This window comes from Arachis hypogaea, chromosome 20, assembly GCF_003086295.3.
Source record: "Arachis hypogaea cultivar Tifrunner chromosome 20, arahy.Tifrunner.gnm2.J5K5, whole genome shotgun sequence".
Taxonomy (NCBI): Eukaryota; Viridiplantae; Streptophyta; class Magnoliopsida; order Fabales; family Fabaceae; genus Arachis; species Arachis hypogaea.
The window spans coordinates 141,753,990-141,771,685 of NC_092055.1; the positions used below are offsets into that span (position 1 = coordinate 141,753,990).

At 31.7% G+C, this 17,696-nt stretch overlaps 3 protein-coding genes across 5 annotated transcripts; all 3 read right to left on the reverse strand.

The window, feature by feature from the left end:
• Positions 1-712: 712 nt before the first annotated feature.
• Positions 713-3,442, reverse strand: LOC114926067 (pentatricopeptide repeat-containing protein At1g11290, chloroplastic-like). The gene has a single exon (XM_029296306.2). It carries the CDS (start codon positions 3,317-3,319, stop codon positions 878-880), a length of 2,442 nt encoding a protein of 813 aa, XP_029152139.1. The 5' UTR covers positions 3,320-3,442; the 3' UTR covers positions 713-877.
• A 2,043-nt stretch (positions 3,443-5,485) lies between these two features.
• Positions 5,486-10,845, reverse strand: LOC112786567 (cysteine-rich receptor-like protein kinase 10). 2 transcript variants are annotated; one of them, XM_029296031.2, is made up of 8 exons: positions 10,477-10,845; positions 8,691-9,205; positions 7,429-7,548; positions 7,137-7,327; positions 6,759-6,969; positions 6,406-6,643; positions 6,152-6,302; positions 5,486-6,046 (listed from the first exon to the last, which is right to left on the reverse strand). In XM_029296031.2, the coding sequence occupies exons 1-8, from the start codon at positions 10,746-10,748 to the stop codon at positions 5,738-5,740; spliced, it is 2,007 nt and encodes a 668-aa protein (XP_029151864.1). In that variant the 5' UTR covers positions 10,749-10,845; the 3' UTR covers positions 5,486-5,737. The 2 variants fall into 2 exon arrangements, with proteins under 2 accessions (XP_029151864.1, XP_029151866.1); XM_029296033.2 differs by having other exon boundaries at positions 8,691-9,177; positions 10,477-10,801.
• A 1,633-nt stretch (positions 10,846-12,478) lies between these two features.
• Positions 12,479-17,477, reverse strand: LOC112786641 (cysteine-rich receptor-like protein kinase 10). 2 transcript variants are annotated; one of them, XM_025830007.3, is made up of 9 exons: positions 17,062-17,445; positions 15,803-16,317; positions 15,453-15,572; positions 15,177-15,355; positions 14,211-14,421; positions 13,733-13,970; positions 13,504-13,654; positions 13,140-13,225; positions 12,834-13,011 (listed from the first exon to the last, which is right to left on the reverse strand). In XM_025830007.3, the coding sequence occupies exons 1-9, from the start codon at positions 17,346-17,348 to the stop codon at positions 12,966-12,968; spliced, it is 1,833 nt and encodes a 610-aa protein (XP_025685792.1). In that variant the 5' UTR covers positions 17,349-17,445; the 3' UTR covers positions 12,834-12,965. The 2 variants fall into 2 exon arrangements, with proteins under 2 accessions (XP_025685791.1, XP_025685792.1); XM_025830006.3 differs by having other exon boundaries at positions 12,479-13,225; positions 17,062-17,477.
• Positions 17,478-17,696: the final 219 nt, after the last annotated feature.

Genomic DNA, 17,696 nt, shown 5'->3' on the forward strand with positions numbered 1-17,696 from the left:
TAAATGGTGAAGCCTAATGTTGGTAGGGAAAAAAACTGACCAACTATCCCAAGAGCCAAAAGTTGAATGCAAACGCAAGGGATTGTTGCTTTGCGCAAAAGAGAACGACGTTGACGATGAATAGTTGAGATAAATGATATAATTCGATGGAGTGTTACAATATTTATATGTCCTAAAATTCTCTACTCTTTGATTGTTGAGATATCAATAAATTTATCAGTTAAAAGGAGTATTGCTGTCATACTGTCATGTTTAATAAATTAAGATATCTTAAGAAGTTACTCAACATCCTGTTCAGATTCAAGTACTAAAAATGGGTTAATGGTCAAATTCGTCGCTGAAAGATAAGTTATTCTCTAAATTTGTCCCTCATAATTTTATCAATCAAATTAGTACTTCAAAGATTACAAATTAATTATTTTTGTTCTTCCGTCATTCCATTAATTTCCGTCAACAATTGATGATGTAGAATGTTAATGGACAATATACATAAACCCTAATATGTTTTTAAAATTCTATCAGTTTAGTTTATTTTTTCAATTACATAAACCCTAATCCAAATATAATCTAACAACTAAATTGAGATTTTCATAAACATATTTGCTCAACGTCTAATTGGATATGTTAGGTATCATGTATGATACTAGTTAGCATTTCATATCATCAATCATTGACGGAAACTATTAATGGAGTGATAGAAGGACAAAAATGATTAATTTGTAATATTTAAAGAACCAATTTGATTGATAAAATCTTTTAAGAACGAATTTGGAAAATGACCCATCTTTTAGGACTAATTGTCTAATTTGACTATTAACCCCACTAAAAATATACATCTCAAGAATTCAGTAAAAATGGTTTCAATTGTTTCACCATATTACCAATAATCTCCACAAGAACACGTTCCATTCTTGAAATGATGGAACCTACGCATATCACGCACTACAATTTCCCTTCCTGTCACTAGTGATATGTACTTCGTAGCCTCATGGCAATCACCACAAACTCTAAGATTCTTCCTAATATGAATTGTTGTGCCAGGGCTAGTATTCAAGAGTCCAAATGCAATAGCAAGCCTCTCACTATGGCTAGTGAGCAATTGTTCTTTCACATCCTCTTCCACATCATGAATTGAATTGGTGTCAGGAACATAACCAGCATCCTTGATCTCATTCCCAAGATCCTCAAGAAAGGCATAGATTCTTTTCGATTGAGGGTGATTAGTACTTCCGGAATAGAACGTGTGAACCTCGTTCCTCAACTCGACCAAGCTGCAACCTGGTGTTTTCTGGAGCCCCTTTTTCTCCATGGATGTCCTCACCATGGCAACTTTGTCCCACATTGAGGCAGAGGCATACATATTGGCAAGCAACACATGATACCCTCCTTCATCCGGGTCTAACTCGAAGAGTCTGTCGGCAGCCTTTTCCCCCAATTCGACGTTTTTATGGATCTTACAAGCACCTAGCATTGCACCAAAAATGGTTATCCCTGGTTTGACAGGCATCTGCTCGATGAACTTCCAAGCCTCGTCTAGCCGGCCAGCACGACCAAGGAGATCAACCATGGCACCATAGTGATCCATTGCAGGCTCCAAGCCATAATTTTCCTTCATGCTTTCGAAGTAGTAGAGGCCCTCTTCCACCAAACCTGAGTGGCTGCAAGCGGAGATAACAGACAGAAATGTTATCTCGTTCGGCTTGATGGCTCCCTTCTGCATTTGATCAAAGAGATCTACAGCAGCTTTTCCAAGGCCATGTGTTCCATATCCATCTATCATTGCATTCCATGTTATCACATGCCGCTCCTGCATCATGTCAAAAAGCTTTCTCGCCGTCTGAACCTCACCACATTTCGCATACATGTCAACGAGAGCAGTGGCAACAAAGACATTCTTGTCCATCAAAGTTCTTATAGCAAGTCCATGAATCCATTTGGCCTGGCGGGTAACTGATAAATCTGCAAGAGCAGTAATGGCACTCACTAATGTAAAGGAATCAGGTTTACTGCCTTTAGATTGCATCATGCAGAATAAGTTCAAAGCCTCCTTTACACACCCATTTTGGGCATAACCTAATATCATGGCATTCCACGTGACGTTCGTCTTGTCCTTCATATGATCGAATACTGATGCTGCGATATCAACTCTCTTGCACTTCGAATACATGGATATCAAAGAGTTCATAACCGACACATCACAGTTGAGTTTCAGTTGTTCCAACAATTTATGAACAAATCTCCCCTGTTCAAGATTGCCTAAATTAGCACAAGCCTGCAAAGCTCCCATCATGCTAACATTTGTAGGCTGCACCCCTTCATCCAACATCTTCAAAAAAGTTTCATATGCTTCTTTAGACTCTCCATTCTCTGCAAGACCAGCAATCATAGTATTCCACGAAACAACATTCTTGCTACTCATTCCTTCAAAAACCAACCTCGCATCACTCACAGACCCACACTTGAAGTACATATCGAGAAGCGCCGTCGCAACATTAACCATGGACTCAAACCCTGACTTTACAGCAAACCCATGAACCGACCTTCCGATTCTCAACGCCTTCAAATCAGTCACGGCCGGCAAAACACTGACCAGAGTGATTGCATCCAGCTTCTGGCCAGCCTCCTGCATCAGCAAAACCAACTCAACTGCCTTCTTGGCGAACCCATTCTGAGCATACCCGGCCACCACAGTGTTCCAAGAAACCAAATCCCTCTGCGGCATTCTCTCGAACATCTTATAGGCATCAGCAATCTGCCTGCATTTCGCATACAAATTAACAACAGCAGTCATGGCAAACAAATTGTTCTCACAACCATTAACAATCATCTGTCCATGAATCTCTCTACCCATTCTGAGATCCAATTTCTCACCACAGAGCTGCAGCAAGTAAGTGAAATCGTAAACAACAGGCTTAACACCATCAGACCTCATCCTATGGTAAAATCCCAAGGCTTCATGCAAAGAAGAGTTTCTTGCATATCCTTTGAGCATGGTGTGGTAAAGTACATCGAGCTTGTCGTGGTCGTCGACGGAGTCGAAGACACGTGTAGCTTCGGAAATGCTGCCGAACCTGCAGAACAAGCTGAGAAGCTTGGTTTGGAACAAGTGCTGATTGTAGAAGCCGTTCTTGATGACAAGGGGAAGGAATTGACGGAGCTCGGTGAGAGAGTTGCAGAGTTCTAGGAGAATGGCGGAGGGGTGCCTGTAAACATGGGTGGGGATGAAGATCCGTTCGTAGTGAGGGGTTGCTGCTGCTGTTGATGGTGTGGGTTTAGTGGGAAGAGGTGAAGGGTGTAGTGCTAATAGCTGCGAGCTCATTGTTTCTATTATCTATTCAGAAGCCATAGTCATCAACCTCAACCCTCTATCACTCTATTGCTTGTTCATACTCGTACATGCAAAAATATCGAGACTCTGTATTAATTTGGAGACAAATTTTTTAAACTTATTTTTTATAATGAATTAAAGATAAACTTGTAGTAGCCATTAATTTTTATTTTTATTTTTGTTATTTTTTTAGTAATATAAATATTAAATTATTTTTAATAAATAAATTTTATTAATTTATATGTGTAAATTTTAAAAAATAGTATAAATTGTATTGATTTATATATGTGAATTTTGATAATTTGTATGTAAAATTTTTATAAATATGAATATAAATTATTAATAAAAAATAATATTTACTAATTATGTAGTATTAGACTAAATTTTAAATAATGTTAATTTTTATACGATTTTAAATTAAATATTAATTATTTATTCTTCTTAATAATTAGACATTAATTTTTTAAAGAAAAAATTAAATGACTAAATAAATTACAGTTCAATATTACACAAAAACAATAAATAGAAAAATGGTTACAATAAAATCCTATTTTTAATTTATATAAACTGCTCTAGGATAAAAGTTTTTATTATTGTTAATAATTTACAGGATTGTTCTGGGTTTATTAATCCTTTGGTGTTAAAAATTCGAGATATCATGTCTTGGAAATGGCGTACTGTCAGTTAATCTTGAGAGATGCAAATACAGTAGCAGATATCATTGGAAAGACTGCAATGAGGATCCTTTCTCCCCAAATGGAGCTTTCATTACTTTGAAAGGAGTTTGAGAATAATATTCAGCAGGACTGTCTTTCTTAAGCAGTTTCTTGTTTATTTTTTCGTTATTAGTTGTTGTTTATTTTTTTTTAAGTCACAAAAAAAAACCTTTTCTAGGATGTAAAATTAAACCATGGTCGGAATTTGCTAGGCCCATCTCGGTTTATGAGGAAATAAGAGTGTAAAGGTTTCTTTGCTAGGCTTCTGTTGCAGATGGCATACCTATCTGCCTCATACAACGTTGCATCCGGGTTCTAATCCCAACTGAAACTGGTTGTTGGCTGAGACTGGTTGTTGGTTTAAGAACCCATGATATTCATGGTAGTGTGTGAGTGTGTTGTGTGTGTGCGCGCGCAAAACATGAGACTAATGCAGTGTGTGAGTGTATTGTGTGTATGTGAAACATGGAACTAATGCCTAGGATTAGGGGCTGTCCAATCCACTTGACCCAAAAAAAAAATTCTTGAAATAAGCTATATAAATCGCAATAGTTGGCCACGAATTATTTATTTGAGTCATTTTCAAAGTTTGATTTTAGAGTTTTCAGAGAGGCCAACAAGGATCAAGCAAGAGCGGGGACATGGAAGAAGATCGTGTCTACTGATTAGACGGCGTTGCCTAAGAGTCCGCATTTTCTTCCTCAACAAGTGCAAACGGCCATTGAAATGATGTTTGAGTTTTTATCTTGTACAATTGTCAAAATTAATATACCTTTATACTTGCCATATAAATGAGTTCTATCAATGTTTACAAGTGGCTTGCAATCCTAAAAAGCCTCAAGACGGTCAAAGTACATTATAGATTTATCTGGTTGACTATATTCTATATACTAAGAATTTATCGCGGCAATCCGCTGTAAGATTTCTCCCAATCTCCATAAATTCGTGCTATTGCCTTTTGTTTTGCAAACCAAACATTTATGTAACTAGATCTGAAATTATAACTTGTCTTTATTGCTTGCTGCAATATCTTTATTGTAACCGTAGTGTCGGCCTTAACCAACAGAAAGATTAAAGCACATATCATGTTACCATATATGTAACATAAGCATGGAAATAATGTAGTTTTTTACTATGAAATATTTATTATTTTTTGAATTTTCGTATAATATTTATCAATATCTCTCTATTTACCACAAATTATATCAAAACAGGTAAAGTTTTGCTCTAAAAATTGTTATCTACATAATAATTTTTCATAAATAGACACGTCACAATAGTTAACAATACATATAAATACCACCATTAAGTTTTACTAAATAAATTAACAGAAAGATATAAGGTGTTCACGTTTGCAACATACACTACTTCGATACTCTAGTTAGTAGTCATAAACGTATCTGGGTATACAGCTTATGCACAATTATTTTTTTTACACCTGTTATCCAAACCAAACACTTAAATCAATTGATCGGTTTTCACCCAAAATAGCTCAAATTTTTGTTAAGGAGTAGTCTAAGTAGTAGGTTTGTGGGTAAACAAATAGATACAACATACTCAATCAACCAAAAAAGAAATTAACACTATATATTTGAATGATGAGTAGAACTAGAATCTACTACAGTACAACAAATTTAAACAATAATGATTCATGATTACTTAAACAATTTTTAAAATAGAACACTTATACTGATTATCTAGGTAGAATATTTGAAATTGATACTTCATTGACCAAAGGATCCTTATCAAAACCACTTGATGTTGGCTCTTCTTTGATCTTTCTTCCAACTGAAAATGCAGGATGATTAGGAATAGGAAGTGTCATTGTCTCACTTGCTAGCATAACAACCACCGTGGACATTGTCGGCCGATCTACTGCATCTTCTTGTACACACAATAAACCAATATGTATACACCTTGTAACTTCATTTCTTGTGTATTTATTTTCTAATATAGGATCTACTATCTTTAAACATTCTCCTGTACACCATAGTCTCCAACTCTGCACAAACATATGGATATTCATGTATAATAGAACTTAAACTCCTGCATACCTCTTGTAATAGCAAATTATTTTTATGATAACAGTGTAATTAAGGAAACTAACATATTCAAGCAGACTTTGACCATGTTCTGAAACATGGAATTTATTATTCCTTTTGCCACAAATGATTTCTAGTAGAAGAACTCCGAAACTAAAAACGTCGGATTTTACTGAGTATAATCCTTCCATGGCATATTCAGGAGCCATATATCCGCTGGTCAAAAATCAATATAATACTATTAGTTTTCTGTATATATATATATATATATATATATATATATCCACAGACAAAAAGGAAAGAGATTAATAAGACATACTAGGTACCCACAACCCTTCTAGTACTGTCTTCGTTCTGGCCTTTTTCAAATGTTCTTGCTAATCCAAAATCTGATATTTTTGGATTCATATCTTGATCAAGTAGAACATTACTAGCTTTCATATCTCTATGAATTACTCTAAGTCTAGAATCTTCGTGTAGGTATAGAAGTCCTCGTGCGATTCCTTTAATAATATTCATTCGAACCTTCCAACTTAGTTGCTTTCGTTTTTCCACATCTGACAACAACACAAGAAATGTTTCTTGACAACATATGCAACAATATATGCAGTAGTCATTCTTGTTATATTTTATCATTCAGCACCAACAACAGTTCTATAGGGAAGAACTTACCAAATAGGTGAAGGGCAAGGCTTGAATTCGACATGTACTCGTATATAAGCAGCTTTTCATTTTGCTCAACGCAACAACCCAACAGTCTCACAAGGTTTCTATGTTGTAATTTGGCTATGAATATTACTTCATTCTTGAACTCATATAAACCTTGACCAGATGTTTTTGAAAGTCTTTTGATGGCAACTTCTGTCCCATCTTGCAAACTTCCCTAAATATATATAGATTTTGCAGAGAAAGAAAAATTCAAGTACAAACAGTCATTTCAATAATTGCCATAATGAGTAATAGTAAAAGAGTAAGTACACAAATTAGTACTTATGAATTTGTTTTGAATAAATTAAGTTTCTAACAAAAACAAATTATATTCAGTGATACCTTATAAACAGGACCAAATCCACCTTCTCCTAATTTGCAAGAATCTGAAAAGTTATTAGTGCTCTGTCGAATCCAAATTAGAGGGACTGTAGGAAGGTCAGCATTCAATGAATCGTCTCCTTGACTTTCTCCTTGACCTTCTTGAGAGTTATAATTTATTGATATAGGAGCGCTCTCGGACAATAATGCATCTATGGATCAACAATTTTTTTTTATCAGTTTATAATGTTTATTGATTAAGGCAAGTACTTAGCTTGAAATGAGTTTAGAGAACTTCAATAGTCTTAGTTACCATTATTTGATTGATTCTTCCTCCATATGAAGTAGATGCCACTAATTAGTAGCACTATTGGCACCAACACACTCACTATGATGATAATCAAAGTTTTAGTCTTACTTGAATTGTTCTTGGCTGCAATAATAGCATAGGTCAAAAAGTTTAATTTGATTGCTCATATGTATCTATATATAGAGAGGACACTCTTGTATTTGGTGTATTAATTAATAAACTCATATATCTTCAATAATTTTGTATAAAATTTTGTTTTTATTGGTTTAATTATTGAATTCGTATTGAGCCTTGTGGAATTTAACAGCTACAAGGAACTAACTCTAACTGAATAACTAATTCTACCAGCAGGTCACTAACTGATTCTATTTTCTAACTAACTTGCATAACTGATTCTGCCAGCTGTCACTAACTAGAATATTTTTTGCCAAATTTTGTAAGAAAATATAAAAAAGAACAATGCTACATGACTAGCAAATATTATTATTTTTGGCCTGCACTTAGCCAGTAATAATTTGCATCGATATTTACAGAAGTTTTGCACACAAGAAGCATTTAATTTGCATCTATATCTACCAGAGTTTTGCACACATGAATTAATTAATACAATATGCACCCACATTTTTCAGAGTTTGCACATATGAATTAATAAAATTTATTTTTTAAAGACAATTTAGTATTTATGCTGGTCAAATGATGGCAAAAAATACTAAAATTTGCTGGTCTCCAAAAGTCTACTAAAAATACTAAAATATGATCAAATAGTTTACTATTACTTTTAGGTATGTTAAAATTAGGTTTAATTACTCTGTTGGTCTCTATAGTTTCGTGAAATTTTCAATTAGGTCCCTATACTTTTTTTCTTTTTAATTGAGTTCCTACATCAATTTTTTTTTCAATTAAGTCCCTCTTAGTAGTAATTAGCTTAATTTTATAGGGACCCAACTAAAAAAAAAAGAATTAGTACAGGGACCTAAATAAAAGAAAAAAAAAAGTGTAGGGACCCAATTAAAAAAAAAATTTTGGTGCAAGGACTCAATTAAAAGAAAAAAAAAGTTTAGGGACTTAATTGAAAATTTTGCGAAACTATAAGAACCAACAGAGTAATTAAACTTTAAAATTATAAATTGTGCGGCAAACGAATCAAAGTGTCTAATTTAAAATTCGTTAGGAACTAATTTGGATGTTTACACTACAAATAACTAAGAAAAATCAAACAATTAAATATATTGCCAAAAAAGATAATAACAAAAATAATTAGTTACCTGAACTAGGCAAGGGAGAAGATCCTTGAATCTTGTAGAACATATAATCATCATACCTTGTCAAACAGCTTGGAGATCCAACTTGCCATCCAACTTTTGAAGCACAGCATTTAGGAACTTGATCCAACATAGCATTCAAACACTGCCTACACTTGTCACTAGTAAGGTCCCTAGTACACTGCACCAATCCATATCTTTTCCCTAATGAACCACCAGCATTGAACTCACCCACTGCATACAACAGGTAATTGTTCTCCGCAGTAGCATTCTTTATCAAAATCTGCATATAAGTCTCTGCTTTCTGGAGTTCTTGTGTGCTGTTGGTGCTGTTCTTGGTCGCAGGAACTTGCCATGATGGGGTAGTTGTAAGATTACCATAGAAGGCATGGTTGGAGTATCTGAATATGCAGTAGTTATACCATATCACTGCTGATGACCTGTTTGGGCAGTGCTGAGGAATGTCTGAGGCTGCAGTCGAGAGGCAAAACTGGCAGAAGGTTCCAGTGACATCACCTCTGCGGATCAGTGACGAATCCAGAAAATTTAAATAACAATTACTGATTACATAAAAGAAATTTGGATTCTCTAAATTTTGTATTTTCATTTTATAGGATAAAGTGTAATTTCTCACCATTAAATGTTTTGGTTTTCTCTTGATCTTACCTATGAAATAAATGGTGATCACACTTTATTATCTAAAGTAAAATTCAAAATTTAGAGAATCCAAATTCGCAAAAATAAATCATGTTTTCTCTTGATCTCACTTATGAAATAAATGGTGAGCTCACACTTTATTCTGAAATTCAAAATTTAGAGAATTGAAATCCGCAAAAATAAATAGAATAAAGTATGATCTTTCACTATTAAATATTTTCTGTCTTTCTGTTTCATTTTTTTTAAGTAAAATTCAAAATTTAGAAAATTTAAATTCAGAATAAAGTATGATCTTTCACTATTAAATATTTTCTGTCTCATTTTTTTAAATAAAATTCAAAATTTAGAGAATTTAAATTCAATTTTTTTTAAATAAAATTCAAAATTTAGAGAATTTAAATTCAGAAAAATAAATGTTCGCCTCTTATTAATTATTCCGCAGAGACTCCCCTGCAAGGCCAGCAACAGTTAGCTTTAACTTAAATGTTGTGGCGTTCTATGTGTTTGAGCTTATGTTTTCTTTTGTATATTTTATTATTTTGCTTTGTTGAATACTTGAATTCCTTTGCTCCACCGTATATACACGTTCGGGTACGTATATATTAATATATATAAGAAGCTTTATGTCATTATCCGATGTGATGCAACAAGAATAAAAAACGATGTTCTTTTTTTTTTTTTTGCAAAATTCATAGTTAGCCGCCATAGAAACTACGAGAAATTTGCAAATTCTAGACACGTTTAAAAGTAGCCACCAGCCAATTAATCAATTTTATTTCATTTATGGACTTTTACCACGATTTCAATTGTTGTAATTACTGTTATGTTGTGATTAATCAAAGATCTTCACTATTCTTAAAATCATGGCTAAAAGCCAAAAAAACCTAGACAAATTGTAAACGTGATGTCTCAATTAACCACATACTGTATTCATAACTAATTTAGGTACAATTAACTTTATAAAAAGTTAATAGTTAAAAGTCGTAATATGACAATTTAGTCAAGCCTGTCAAATCATTCAACTATTTTTAACTATTAACTTCCCATGAAATTAACTGTATTTAAGTTTCTACCACAAATTTAAAAAGTTTAGTGGGAAATATGCACACAAAGAATGAAAGATTGTTGGTACCTGCAGTTATAGAAGCCATAGATGACATCGCGTGTGGCGGTTCCAACGGTGGTATAGTTGTAGCCCTTGCTTGTGGCACCATCAGATGAAAGCCATGAGAGGAGGCTGTTGAGGTTGGTTTTGAATCCAGTTGTTAGAGATTGTTGTGATGAGTTTTGGCAGTCATCTCCAACGTAGTTCAGTGATGATGATTGTGCTCTTGTTGTGGTGATGGTGATGAAGATGTTCATCAAGAAGAACCAAAGAAATAATCTATGGATTGCTTCCATCATTTGATGAATGAGTGTGAATGTGTGATTAGTTATATATCATTGTTGTTTGTATCAAAATTGTGTTCCACAAGGAACTCAGTTATATATATCTAGACATGTTGAAGTCAATAATCTGCCTATAATATATAAGGAAAATGTGGAAACTTAGATGCAGTCGACTTTGATGACAGAGAGCGGTTAGATGATTTAACTAATTTGACTAAATTTTCGACTCTCAACTATCAATTTCACATGAAGTTGACTGCACTTGAGTTTTCACCATATATAAAACAAAAATATTATTTGTATATTTTAGATTCCAATTATAATTCATCCTTACTTAAAGGTTTTGGATTTGAGTTTCACTTTTAATTTTAAAAAAATATATTTAAAACTATTAAAATTTATTATTTTTGGCCGTTTAATTATTAATCCAATTTCTTTAATAATATATTTTTAACCCATATTTTTAAATATTAATGATTAGTTAATAACAAAAAATAATAAATTTTAATAATTTTTTAATATTTTTTGTATGTTAAAATAATCAATAAAATTAATCACTATAAATTTATATATATATTTAACTTATTTTTAATATATATTTTATATTTTATATTTTATATTTTAATATATATTTTATACTAATAACTAATATTTAATGTATCCCTAACATAGTTATATATTAAATGCCATATCAAAAGTAATGTTGTAGTTCTACTGTTCAAAATCGATGGTCTTTTTTTTTTTTCACTCTGAACGAAAACACCAATATAATAAACTATAAAATTTTAAAAAATTATCACTACAAAAACTAATTCGCACGGTGAGATCCTAAAATCTTATATGGCTCTTTTTAAATATTATTTTGTAATAATATTAAAAAAGACATTTATCTACAAAATCCTCTATTTTATAATATTATAGAGAATAAATAATATTTATATAACTAATTTAACATCGATCTCATAGTATTTTATATTAAATTCTCTAATTATATTAAAGTTGTATTACAAAAAAATGTTAGTTTATGTATTAAAGATCTATCATCTATATTCTAATATTGCATATATTATTTGAAAAATAAACTTTATTTATATATTTTGTTGTATTATCTATTATAGAGACTAGAGAAATAGTAGTATCACTTTTACTTTGATAATGTTACTCTTTTTTTTTTACAAAATCATATAAAATACAATGAAAAAAATTATGTTAATTAAACAGTGACATTATCACAAATAAGAGTAATATTATCATTTTCTTCTATTATAATATATAAAATAAGAGACTAAAATAATGCTATAATAAACTAATAATACCTAAACTCTTAAGCCTAACTATGCAAAAGCAAATTTTTTGTGTGTATTCATAGATAAGAACCTTTTAAAAAAGGATAAATTTTATTTTTATTTATTTGTTGTTATTTAAATGTTACAATATTTGTGTATAATGTAATATTTAGTAATATAGTTTTAAAATGTTTTATGTTTTTTTAAAGGAAGATTCTCATTTTAATAATTTATTATAAATTATCGTGATTGAAACAATCAATACTTTGACTTTGAAAAATCTCAAGAAACCAACCAGAGGTATGGTTTCTTTTCTCAATCTGACTAATTCAAAAATGTAAAACTTGGACTCCTAATTGAATAAACAAAATTACTAATAACTAGAGTATAAAAGTAATGTATGTTTACCAACGCTATAAACACTTTTATACTCTAATTAGTAATTAGTAGTCATAAACATATGCAAGTATACAGTTTATGTAGCAATTTTTATTTTTAAACCTGTTATACAAAGCTACAAACCAAAGACTTAATCAATTGATCGAATCTTACATAAAATAGCTCAAAAAAGAAATTATCACTCTGTATTTGAATGATGAGTAGATTCTATATCTTTAATTATTAAACTACAACAAATATAAACAAGAATGGTTCAAATTGGCAGAAATAATTACTTATGCAATTAGATCAATTTAAAAACAGAATTCTTATATCAATCATGTTACGTGTACACTAAATTCAGCTACTAAAATCAGCCACCAGTATAAAATACATATTAGAATATAAATATACATTGAAAATAAACTAAACCATACATGTATTTATACACAAATACATTAATAACTGATTTTAGTAGCTGATTTTGGTGTACAATTAACATTTTTATTCTTATATTGATTACCTAGGTAAACTATTTGAAACTGATATTTTATTGACCGAAAGATCCTTAACAAAAGTATTTGATGGTGGCTCGTCTTTGATCTTTCTTCCAACTGAAAATGCAGGATGGTTAGGATTAGGAAGTGACATTGTCTCGTTTGCTAGCATCACAACAATTGTAGACATTGTTGGTCGATCTACTGCATCTGCTTGTACACACAGTAAACCAATATGTATATACCTTTTAACTTCATTTCTTGGGTATTTATCTTCTAGTATAGGATCTACTAGCTCCAAACATTCTCCTTTACACCATAGTTTCCAACTCTGCACAAAAATGTGAATATTAATATATAATAGAAATTAAACATATCTTTTGGATTTGGATCCTCTAAAGTTTGAATTTCACTTTAGAGAGTAAAGTGTGATCTTCTACCATTGAATAGTTTTTCTTTCATATTTATTATTAGTCCCACCTATAAAATCAACGGTGAGAGATCACACTTTACTCTCTAAAGTGAAATTCAAACTTTAGAGAATCCAAATCCATATCTTTTTAAGAGTGATTTATTTTATAATACTATAGTGTACTTAAAGAAACTAACATATATAAGAAGACTTTGACCATGTTCTGAAAAATAGAATCCGCTGCTCTTTTTGCCACAAATGATTTCTAGTAGAAGAACTCCAAAACTAAAAACGTCTGATTTTATTGAATATAATCCTTCCATGGCATATTCAGGAGCCATATATCCGCTGTTTACAAATCAATAAAAAATGGTTATTCTTCTCAAAATAGAAAATGATGTAACAACATATATATATAAGACTTACTAGGTGCCCATAACCCTTCCAGTATTTTCTTCGTCTTGGCCTTTTTCAAATGCTCTTGCTAATCCAAAATCTGAAATTTTTGGATTCATATCTTGATCAAGTAGAACATTACTAGCTTTCATATCTCTATGAATTACTTTAAGTCTAGAATCTTCGTGAAGGTATAGAAGTCCTCGTGCGATTCCTTTGATAATATTCATTCGAACCTTCCAACTTAGATGCTTTCGTTTTTCCACATCTGACAACAAGACAGGAAATGTTTCTTGACAAAAATTACTTATGTAATAGAATACATAAAAAAAAAGGAGAGAAAATTACATAAAAGAGTGTTTTTATATCGAATCTAAATTAAACCAAAGTCCTATTCTCATCACCTGGTGTTATTTCATTCTTGTTATATTTATCACTCAATACCAAAGAGAAAATTAAATTGAAAATAAAATTTTAAAGGCACTAGGTTCTATAGTTAAAAGCTTACCGAATAGGTGAAGGGCAAGGCTTGAATTGGACATGTACTCGTATATAAGCAGCTTTTCATTTTGCTCAACACAACAACCCAACAGTCTCACAAGGTTCCTATGTTGTAATTTGGCTATGAATATTACTTCATTCTTGAACTCATATAAACCTTGACCAGATGTTTTTGAAAGTCTTTTGATGGCAACTTCTGTCCCATCTTGTAAACTTCCCTAAATATAGATTTTGCAAAGAAATAAAAGAAACCATAAGTTACTTCTCCGTCCAGTGTCTTTGTGTCTTTCTTACCAGAAAGGACACAGAATAGACTGATTCAATATCCTGAGACGCAATGTCTCTATCTATATCACATCTGTCAAACACGATTTTGTATCTCTATATCCATATCTCAAGTGTCATGTACTTGTAAACAAAAGCAGTCTTTAATAATACTCTTAGGGTCCGTTTGGGAAACTCTAGAAGTAGCTTTTTTTAACTTTTGACTTATAAAAAGTAGTAGTATTAATGTCGGGTGCAATTTTCAAAATCAAATTGTAACTTTCTAAAAAGCTATTTTGGAGCTTATAGAGAAGTTAAAAAAAATGACTTCTCTCATAATACTTCTACTTTTCATTACATTTCTTTAAAATAAGCACTTTTAGAGTTAAAAATCCAAACACAAAATAACTTATTTATAAGTTACTTTTAACAGAGTCATTTATTATTTAAGTTATTTTATCAAAAGGAGCTTAATTAAGTTAGTTATCCAAATTGGGCCTTATTCTCACACTAAAAACTAAATATCTCAAATTCTCTCTTTCTCTCTCTACTTTCTTTCTTACACCACTGCAAGTCACTGATACATTTTCAAAAGTACAGGAGTAAATGCAGAATTAGTCCTTATCAGTTTGTTTTGAATAAATTTTCTAACAAAAAAAAATTATATGCATATATAGTTTGATTTCCACATTGAAATATTCAGTGATACCTTATAAACGGGACCAAAACCACCTTCCCCTAATTTGCAAGAATTTGAAAAGTTATTAGTGCTCTGTCGAATCCAAATCAGAGGAACTGCCGGAAGGTCAGCATTCAATGAATCGTCTCCTTGACCTTCTTGAGAGTTATACTGTATTGATATAGGAGTGTCCTCTGGCAATAATGCATCTACAGATAAAAAAAACTTTGTGATATGAGTTTATAATGTTTATTGATATAGGCAAGTACTTAAAATGAGCTTAGAGAACTTAATAGTGTTAGTTACCATTGTCTATTTGATTCTTCCTCCATAATAAGTAGACGCCAGAAATTAGTAGCACTACTGGCACCAACACACATGCTATGATGATGATCACAGTTTTTGTCTTGCTTGAATTGTTCTTGGCTGCAATAATAGCATAGGTCAACAAGTTGAATTTAATTGCGAGAAAGTTTAGGGGGTCAGCAACTTTTGTGTTTTGTGGCCAGCACTTAACCATCAAAAGAAAAGTGAGTGATCTCTCACCATTAGATGTAATCTCATACCATTAAGAATACTATTGATGACCAATTGATGATTACAAAACACAAAAATTGCTGGCCCCTTACAAGTAATTAATAAAAATAATTAGTTACCTGAATTAGGCAAAGGAGAAGATCCTTGAATCTTGTAGAACATATAATCATCATACCTTGTCAAACAGCTTGGAGATCCAACTTGCCATCCAACTTTTGAAGCACAGCATTTAGGAACTTGATCCAACATAGCATTCAAACACTGCCTACACTTGTCACTAGTAAGGTCCCTAGTACACTGCACCAATCCATACCTTTTCCCTAATGAATCACCAGCATTGAACTCACCCACTGCATACAACAGGTAATTGTTCTCTGCAGTAGCATTCTTTATCAAAATCTGCATATAAGTCTCTGCTTTCTGGAGTTCTTGTGTGCTGTTGGTGCTGTTCTTGGTCCCAAGAGTTTGCCATGATGGGGTAGTTGTAAGATTACCATAGAAGGCATGGTTAGAGTATCTGAGTATGCAGTAGTTATACCATATCACTGCTGATGACCTGTTTGGGCAGTGCTGGAGAATGTCTGAAGCTGCAGTGGAGAGGCAAAACTGGCAGAAGGTTCCGGTGACATCACCTCTGCGGATCAGTGACGAATCCAGAAATTTAGGTTACAATTAGTAATTGGTAGAAACTCAGGTGCATTCAATTTCACCTAAAGAACTATTAAAAAAAAATTTAGTCAAATTAATTAAACTATTTAATTAAGTTTTATCTTTTTCATTAGTCACCTTATTATTTTTGGTTCATAAAATTAGAAGCAGTTAATATTTGATTATTTTTGTCAAATTTTAAAATTTTTTAGAGTTAGAATTTAATTTTAATGCATTATCAGTGTAAAATAGTTTTATACATGTGATTGCACGACTATGTAAAACGTTTTTGTATCAAAATTAAACTCTATTTTATCGGTAGTTGAATTTTTTAAATACTAATTTAGTAACTTATTAAATTTATACAAAAAAATATTTTGTCTTTGTTAGAAATAATAATATCATAAAATCACTCCATCCAAAATTTAAACCAATAAAATAAGAGATGTGAATGATTATATTTTGACGTAAATTTAAAGAATAAAATATAGAAGTAACTAATCACGTTTTTTTTTCAAATTTTATCCATCATTTTAAATATACATAGTTCTAAAAGGAATTTAAGAATTAGATAAAAATTTGACTTCACGTGAAGTTGATACCTGAGAACTGTTAGATAAAAATTTAGTTAAATTATTTAACGGCTCTCAAATATCAACTTCACGTGAAGTCGACTGCACTTGGTTTCCACCTAAAAATGTGAGTGGGGGCATTCGGGGTTTGTCCGTACCTGCAGTTGTAGAAGCCATAGACGGCATCGCGTGTGGCGGTTCCGACGGTGGTATAGTTGTAGCCCTTGCTTGTGGTAGCATCAGAGGAAAGCCATGAGAGGACGCTGTTGAGGTTGGTTTTGAATCCACTTGTTAGAGATTGTTTTGTCGAGTTTTGGCAGTCATCTCCAACGTAGTTTAGGGTTGATGATTGTGCTTTTGTTCTGGTAATGGTGATGAAGATGTTCATCAAGAAGAACCAAAGAAATAATCTATGCAGAGTAGTGGTCTGTTTTGTTTCCATCATTTGATGAATGAGTGTGATTCATTAATATCATTATTGTTGTATCAATATTGGCTTTGATGAACTCAGAAGAATATATATGTATATAGATGTTGAAGTCAAGCTAGTTATAATTATAATATATATATATATATATATAATGCAGAGAGGTGGAGAGTATTAATAATACCGAAGTTTCTAAACTCTTAATAAATTTACAATGTGAATACTAAAATTATTTTTTAATATAAAAAGTTTATTTCCACGCTAAAATCATTAGTCAAAATCAGTAACTATGTATTTAATTATTTATATATAAATATATAAATTGTTTAACTCATTTTTAATAAATATTTTATATTTTAATATATA

Excerpts from the sequence above, each read along its gene's own strand:
- LOC112786567 (XM_029296031.2), bottom strand. The coding sequence starts at position 10,748 with ATGATGGAAGCAATCCATAGATTATTTCTTTGGTTCTTCTTGATGAAC. Across the intron at positions 7,328-7,428 it reads GAAGAATCAATCAAATAATG|ATGCATTATTGTCCGAGAGC; the intron begins GTAACTAAGACT and ends GTTGATCCATAG. Across the intron at positions 6,644-6,758 it reads CCTTGCCCTTCACCTATTTG|ATGTGGAAAAACGAAAGCAA; the intron begins GTAAGTTCTTCC and ends TGTTGTTGTCAG.
- LOC114926067 (XM_029296306.2), bottom strand. The coding sequence starts at position 3,319 with ATGAGCTCGCAGCTATTAGCACTACACCCTTCACCTCTTCCCACTAAA.
- LOC112786641 (XM_025830006.3), bottom strand. The coding sequence starts at position 17,348 with ATGATGGAAACAAAACAGACCACTACTCTGCATAGATTATTTCTTTGG. Across the intron at positions 13,971-14,210 it reads CCTTGCCCTTCACCTATTCG|ATGTGGAAAAACGAAAGCAT; the intron begins GTAAGCTTTTAA and ends TCTTGTTGTCAG. Across the intron at positions 13,226-13,503 it reads GTCAAAGTCTTCTTATATAT|AGTTGGAAACTATGGTGTAA; the intron begins GTTAGTTTCTTT and ends ATTTTTGTGCAG.